This window comes from Triticum urartu, chromosome 5A (assembly GCF_056163025.1).
Source record: "Triticum urartu cultivar PI428250 chromosome 5A, HENAU_Tu73, whole genome shotgun sequence".
Classification (NCBI taxonomy): domain Eukaryota; kingdom Viridiplantae; phylum Streptophyta; class Magnoliopsida; order Poales; family Poaceae; genus Triticum; species Triticum urartu.
The window spans coordinates 47,767,182-47,774,914 of NC_141877.1; the positions used below are offsets into that span (position 1 = coordinate 47,767,182).

General features: G+C 47.7%; 1 protein-coding gene across 1 annotated transcript; it reads left to right on the forward strand.

Moving 5' to 3' along the window:
* Positions 1 to 682: 682 nt before the first annotated feature.
* On the forward strand, positions 683 to 1,497 carry LOC147967926 (uncharacterized). The gene is made up of 2 exons (XM_087522589.1): positions 683 to 758; positions 854 to 1,497. The coding sequence occupies exons 1-2, from the start codon at positions 740 to 742 to the stop codon at positions 1,495 to 1,497; spliced, it is 663 nt and encodes a 220-aa protein (XP_087378715.1). The 5' UTR covers positions 683 to 739.
* The last annotated feature ends 6,236 nt before the right edge of the window (positions 1,498 to 7,733 follow it).

A 7,733-nucleotide genomic window follows, 5' to 3' on the forward strand; every position in this document is an offset into this window, starting at 1 on the left:
TGGACGTCGCTGAATACACTCGTTTGAGTATTGGAGAGATCATTTCCGGCTATATCAATCAAGTACATAGCAGCCGTGACCTGGAAATTGTCATGGTGAAGCAGATACAACAGAAATCTGAGGTATGACTTATGCTACTTTTTCTTAATCATACTTACTGTACCAGCCCCCAAGTCTATTGCTTATGAATAAATATGCTGTAGACTTAGAAAACTGCCTAGCACTGCTTGTCCGGCTTTAGAAAGAAATTTTTTAACCCGGCTGTAGCATAATGCCTTGAACTTGTGATACACATTAGCCCCCAAGTGTCATGTATCTTTGCTTGCAAAGTGCTTGGGACTTAATTTTCATGAACCGGCGTAGCAATTTAGAGTTCTTCAGCATACATTAGCCCCCAAGTGTCAAGTATCTTTGCTTGCAAAGTGTTTGGGACTTAATGTTATTTTACCATGATCCTGACTATAACCCGGCATCAATGCAGGCCACCATAAGTCAATTTGAGTCGGAGATTGCTAACCTGAAGAGTCGCCTGGCAGCCCAGGAACTTGAAATTCAAAAGGCCAACTCCAAGTTTGAATTCAGCGTCTCTGAACAAGAGAAGTTGAAGAAGAACTTTGAGGCGGAGAAGAAAACCTGAGCCGATGAAAATGCTTCTCTAGTGACCCGGGTTGAGGCAGCAGAGGCATCGCTTGCAGAAGCAACGGCCGAGCTGTCCGGCTTAAAATGCCAAATCTCTCAAATGGTCTCAGCAATCTTTGGTAAGTTTACTCATACAGACTTGAAATATTGCAAACCTTCTTTCGATGACCACTTTAATTATTACCTCCGGCTCACCTTATGTTTAATAATGTAGGTCCCAGGAGCACAAACCTCAAGCAGAACATGTTGATCAAGCTGAAGGCAGTGTATACTCTGGTGGAACAGCTCTACACCGGGTCACAACGTGCTCTGGCCGTTGTGGCTTTATCAAATGACGCTCCTCATCTCCTGCAAGATGTGCTGAAGCGGCTTGCTGTGCTCCCTCAGCGGGTTCAAGAATTAAGGCGGGCATCTGCAAGAGCCGGAGCTATAGCTGCTTTGAGCCGGGCTAAGGCGTGGATTCCAGAGCTAGACCCGGCTGACATTGCTCTTGGGTACCCAATCTTGAAGGAGGATGGCACTTTATTCAATGAGACGGATTTCACCGCCTGTGTGAAAGATATACGCTCTGTGGCTACTCTCATTGGGAACGATACTGACCTTACCAAGTATCAGCCGGGTTATGACAGCGAGAATCGGAGAATTCCAGCACCTCACTATGATGAAGTCAGCCTAATCCCTCCAACTCGTAAGCATACCTTTGCCCCTGAAGTCGACCCAGCTGGGTTAATAGATGATGAAGCTGAGTGTGAAGCCTTGAGTGGCATTGATTGGGCATCATCCACCTTCCAGGACAGGGCAGCCGACAGAGAGGCGGAGAAGGATAACCCGGAATCTTCAGGCCAACCTAAAGAGTGAACCGCCAAGCATCATATGTTTATGTCTTTGTGAAAACAATGTTTCATCATTCAGACTCGGGGAGTCTTGTAATAGGGTAGAAAACACTCTAGATTTTTTCCATGCCTTTGTGCATGTTTACGACGTTTTAATACTTTCTTAAGCCGCCATCGCTATAACTTTCCAGTTTTATTGATCTTCTATGTCTGTTATGTTAAGCAAAAAGTTGATTGCCTTATCCTGCATATGAAACAAACAGAAATCCCTTGGCGACTTATCGCATCGGGGGTCACATATGGTACTGATAACCCAGAGTGTAAACCAAAAAACATCATGTAAAGGTCGGTTTATGATTACATCTGTTAAACATAATCACAACAGCATACCTGCGATCCTTTTGGTAATCTTGCCGGCTTATATGACCCAACCCATGAGGGTAAGTTTAACTCCTGAAAGTTGGCACACATAACATTCACCTGGCACTTAATAACCTGAGGTGACCAATATTAAGCCAGAGGAACAAGAACCACTCCATAGTAAGAGGGCCTCAAGATAGTCAAATACTTATGCTTACATATTATGAAAAGTGAGAAACAAAATTTAAAGGTTTCTGATTTGAATACGACCAGTGAACCGTTCCAAAGGGGTTAAGCTAAGATTTGGATACGATCATATAGCCCCCAGTGGCTTTGCCGATGCTGATCAAGTGGGTATCCACAGCTGTGTTCTCTTTGGTTCGAATATGACCTATGTTTGAATAGGAAGCCCCCAAGTGACCATAAGAGTTGTTTAATGACGCTGATTCGAATACGATCCACGTCAGACCCAAAGTGGTTAAGCTATGATTCAAATATGATCAAGAAGCCCCCAAGTGGGTTTGGTAGTATGCCGATCAAGAGGGTATCGACAGCTATGTTCTCTTTGGTTCGAATACGACCTATGTTTGAACAGGAAGCCCCCAAGTGATCATGGCTAGATTCAGATATGATCATAAGCCGGACCAAAGGGAAAGCCGGATTCAGATATGACCCGCTCCCTGCTGGTTGTTTCCACCACATGATAAAGAAGACATGTAAACCTTTGAGGGTGAAAAAGGACAGAGGTCCTGCTTTATTACTTTATATAATATATACATCGTCAAAATATATACACTTGAAGAGCCGGTGGCTCAAGTATAGTAAGGCCGAAGATGAGCGATATTCCATGGCCTGCGGGTCTCCTCCTCTGACTTACGTGAGTCTTTATGCTCTCGAACATCGATAAGGTAGTATGACCCGTTATTTAGATTCTTGCTGACCACAAAGGGTCCTTCCCAAGGAGGGGATAGCTTATGCATATCTGACTAATCCTGGATGAGCCGGAGCACCAAGTCGCCTTCCTGAAAGGTTCTGTTCTAACCCGGCGGCTATGATAGCGGCGCAGGTCTTGCTGGTAAATCGCCGAGCGGGCTATTGCCAAGTCTCGCTCCTCATCTAACAAGTCAAGTGCATACTGACGTGCTTTTTCATTATGAGCCTCAACGTAAGCCGCCACGCGAGGTGAGTCATGCCGGATGTCACTTGGCAGAACCGCCTCTGCTCCGTACACGATGAAGAAAGGTGTGTAACCCGTAGATCTGTTAGGTGTAGTGTTGATGCTCCAAAGTACAGAGGGTAACTCCTCCACCCAACAACCCGGCGTCCGCTGTAAGGGGACCAAGAGCCGGGGTTTGATACCCTTCAAGATCTCCTGATTAGCTCTTTCTGCTTGACCATTGGATTGAGGATGAGCGACAGCCGAAACATCAAGCCGAATATGTTCTCGTTGACTGAATTCTTCCATGGCACCCTTGGAGAGATTAGTGCCATTATCAGTTATGATGTTGTGTGGAAAACCAAAACGAAAGATCACCTTTTTCATGAACTGAACCGCCGTGCCTGCATCAAACTTACTGACCGGTTCTGCCTCAACCCACTTTGTGAACTTATCCACCGCCACCAGGAGGTGTGTCTTTTTATCCTTTGACCTCTTGAAAGGTCTAACCATGTCAAGCCCCCAGACTGCGAATGGCCAAGTAATTGGAATCATCCTCAACTCTTAAGCCGGCACATGAGCTCGTCGTGAGAATTTTTGACATCTGTCACATTTACTGACCAGATCCTCTGCATCAACATGAGCCGTCAGCCAATAGAAACCATGCTGGAAAGCCTTGGCCATGAGAGATTTTGAACCGGCATGATGGCCACAATCCCCTTCATGGATCTCACGAAGTATCTCCTGTCCCTCCGCAGGTGACACACAATGTTGAAACGCCCCGGTCATGCTGCGATGATGTAACTCACCATGAACAATTGTCATGGACTTGGACCACCGGGTGATTTGTCTTGCCAAGGTCTCATCCTCAGCTAACTCTCCCTGGGTCATATAGGCCAAATATGGCACTGTCCAATCTAGGATGACGTGAAGAGCTACTACCAGCTGTGCCTCCAGGTCTGGCACTGCTAGGTCTTCCTCTGTGGGTACCTTGACAGAAGGGTTATGCAAAACATCGAGAAAGGTGTTAGGCGGCACCGGCTTACGCTGAGATCCCAGCCGGCTTAAAGCATCAGCCGCCTCATTCTTCCTTCGATCAATGTGCTCCACTTGATAACCTTTGAAGTGCCCAGCCACAGCATCAACTTCACGATGGTAAGCCGCCATAAGGGGATCCTTGGAATCCCACTTGCCTGACACCTGTTGAGCCACGAGATCTGAGTCCCCCAAGCACCTTACCTGGCTCAAATTCATCTCTTTGGCCATCCGGAGACCATGGAGTAAGGCCTCGTACTCAGCTGCATTGTTAGTACAAGGAAACATAAGCCAGAGCACATAACAAAATTTGTCACCTCAAGGGGAAGTTAAAACGACTCCAGCCCCCGAGCCTTCTAGCTGCATGGACCCATCAAAGTGAATAGTCCAATATGTGTTATTTGGCTTCTCCTCAGGTGCCTGCAACTCTGTCCAATCATTGATAAAATCCACCAATGCTTGAGACTTAATAGCAGTCCGTGGCATGTACTTCAAACCATGAGGCCCAAGCTCAATGGCCCACTTGGCGACTCGTCCTGTGGCCTCTCTGTTCTGGATGATGTCTCCCAAGGGGGCAGAACTTACCAAAGTGATAGGGTGACCTTGGAAGTATTGCTTCAGCTTCCGGCTTGCCATGAACACCCCGTAAACAAGCTTCTGCCAGTGAGGATATCTTTGTTTAGACTCGATGAGAACCTCACTGATGTAGTAAACCGGCCGTTGAACCGGATGCTCCTTGCCAGCCTCCCTGCATTCCACCACGATTGCAACACTGACAGCCCGAGAGTTAGCAGCCACATATAACAGCAATGGCTCTTTATCAATGGGAGCCGCAAGGACCGGCGGCTCAGATAACTGCCTCTTTAAATCCTCAAAGGCCGTATTAGCAGCGTCACTCCAGACAAAAGTGTCTGTTTTCTTCATCATCTAATACAACGGTAGAGCCTTCTCCCCTAACCGGCTTATGAACCGGCTTAAAGTAGCAACACGACCCACCAGTCGCTGAACATCATTAATGCATGCCGGTTTAGCCAAAGAGGTGATTGCCTTTATCTTCTCCGGATTAGCTTCAATGCCCCTGTTTGAGACCAGAAATCCCAAAAGCTTGGCTGCAGGTACACCAAATACACACTTGGTCGGGTTAAGCATTATTTTATAAACCCGGAGATTGTCAAAGGTTTCTTTCAAATCAGATATCAAGGTTTCCTTCTCTCTGGACTTCACCAATATGTCATCCACATAAGCATTAACATTGCGCCCAATCTGATCATGGAGACAGTTCTGTACACATCGCTGGTAAGTCGCCTGGGCACTCTTGAGCCCAAATGGCATAGGTACATAGCAGAAGGCTCCAAACGGAGTGATGAAAGCCGTCTTCTCCTGGTCCTTAACTGCCATCTTGATCTGATGATAACCAGAGTAAGCATCCAAAAAGCTCAAACGCTCGCAACCCGCCGTAGCATCAATGATTTGATCAATATGGGGGAGAGCAAAGGGATTAGCCGGACAAGCTTTATTTAAATCCGTGTAATCCACACACATCTGCCAGGTGCCGTTCTTCTTGAGCACGAGCACCGGGTTAGCCAACCACTCCGGGTGAAAAACTTCAACAATGAACCCAGCCGCTAAGAGTCGGGCGACCTCCTCTCCAATAGCTTTCTGTCTCTCGTCGTTGAACCGCCGAAGAAACTGCCTGACCGGCTTATACTTCAGATCAATATTGAGAGTGTGCTCAGCGAGTTCTCTCGGTACACCCGGCATGTCAGAAGGTTTCCATGCAAAGATGTCCCGGTTCTCACGGATGAACTCGATGAGCGCGCTTTCCTATTTAGGATCCAAATTGGCACTGATGCTGAACTACTTAGATGAATCGCCTGGAGTAAAATCAATAAGCTTGGTTTCAGCAGCCGATTTAAACTTCATTGCTGGGTCATGTTTTGTGGTTGGCTTCTTGAGGGAGGTCATATCCGCCGGGTCAACGTTATCTTGATAACATTTTAGCTCCTCTGCTACACAGACAGACTCAGCATAAGCCGCGTCACCTTCTTCGCATTCCAGGGCTACCTTTCGACTCCCATGTACAGTGATGGTGCCCTTGTGACCCGGCATCTTGAGCTGCAGATAAACATAACACGGCCGCGCCATGAACTTGGCATAAGCTGGCCGCCGAAATAGAGCATGATATGGACTCTTGATTTTGACCACCTCAAAAGTTAACTTCTCAGCCCTAGAATCGTACTCATCGCCAAAAGCCACCTCCAGTTCAATCTTACCGACAGGGTATGTCGACTTACCAGGCAGCACTCCATGGAAAACAGTGTTGGACGTCTTTAAATTTTTGTCTGTCAAACCCATGCGTCGAAAGGTCTCGTAATATAGGATGTTGATGCTGCTGCCTCCGTCCATGAGTACTTTGGTGAATTTATATCCACCGACCTGAGGTGCTACCACCAAGGCTAACTGACCCGGATTATCAACCCGGGGAGGGTGATCTTCCCTGCTCCATACGATGGGCTGCTCTAACCACCTCAGGTAACGGGGAACTGCCGGCTCAACAGAGTTCACGGCCCTCTTATGAATCTTCTGGCCACGTTTGCATTAGCTAGTGGTGAACACATGATACTGCCCACTATTCAGCTGCTTCGGATGGCTTTGATAACCCGACTGCTGCTGTTGTTGTCCTCCTTGACCAGACTGATGTTGATTATAGCCGCCTTGATTTCCCTGAAAGCCAGAACTTGAACTGCCGCTCGGGCCATGAAAGCCGCCGGCACCTGAGCCGCCGCCCGACCCATGATTGCCATCAAACATGTTAGAATTCTTGAAAGCCTTCATGATTGCACAATCTTTCCACAAGTGGGTGGCGGGTCGTTCCCGGGTGCCGTGTCTCGGGCAGGGCTCATTGAGTAGCTGCTCAAGAGATGGACCTGACCCGCCAGATCAAGGGGGCGATTTTCCCTTACGTCTCTGATTGCTACCCTGCACATTGGCATTGGCCACAAATTCCGGGTTACCCTCTGCCATACGCTTATTGCCTCCTTGATTCATCGGGTTATGCTGTTGACCCTTTCCATTGCCATTCTTCTTTCCCTTCCCTGTCTTTTCCTCATCAGACGCGGGATCCTTGGTACTATCAGAGTCGGCGTATTTGACTAAAGCTGCCATCAGCATACCCGTATCATTGCAATCACGCTTAAGGCGCCCCAGTTTCTGTCTCAGCGGCTCAAAGCGGCAATTCTTCTCCAACATGAGAACTGCTGAGCCGGCATCCATCTTGTCAAATGAATGTATTATCTCCTTGACCCGGCGCACCCAATGAGTTGTGGATTCACCCTCCTATTGCTTACAATTTGTTAAGTCCACAATCGACATAGATTGCCTGCAAGTATCCTTGAAGTTCTGGATAAATCGGGCCTTTAACTCTGCCCATGAACTAATGGAATTGGGTGGCAAGCCCTTTAACCAAGACCGGGCCGTTCCTCCAGCATCATGGTGAAGTATTTAGCCATTGCTGCGTCACTGACCTCCAATAGCTCCATGGCCATCTCATAGCTTTCAATCCATGTCCCAGGCTGTAAATCGGCCGTATAGTTTGGCACCTTCCGAGGCCCTTTGAAGTCCTTAGGGAGACGCACATTACGTAAAGCTGGCACCAGGCACGGTACGCCACCGGTTCTGGTGGCTACTCCCGCCTCAACGGAATTCGTCGG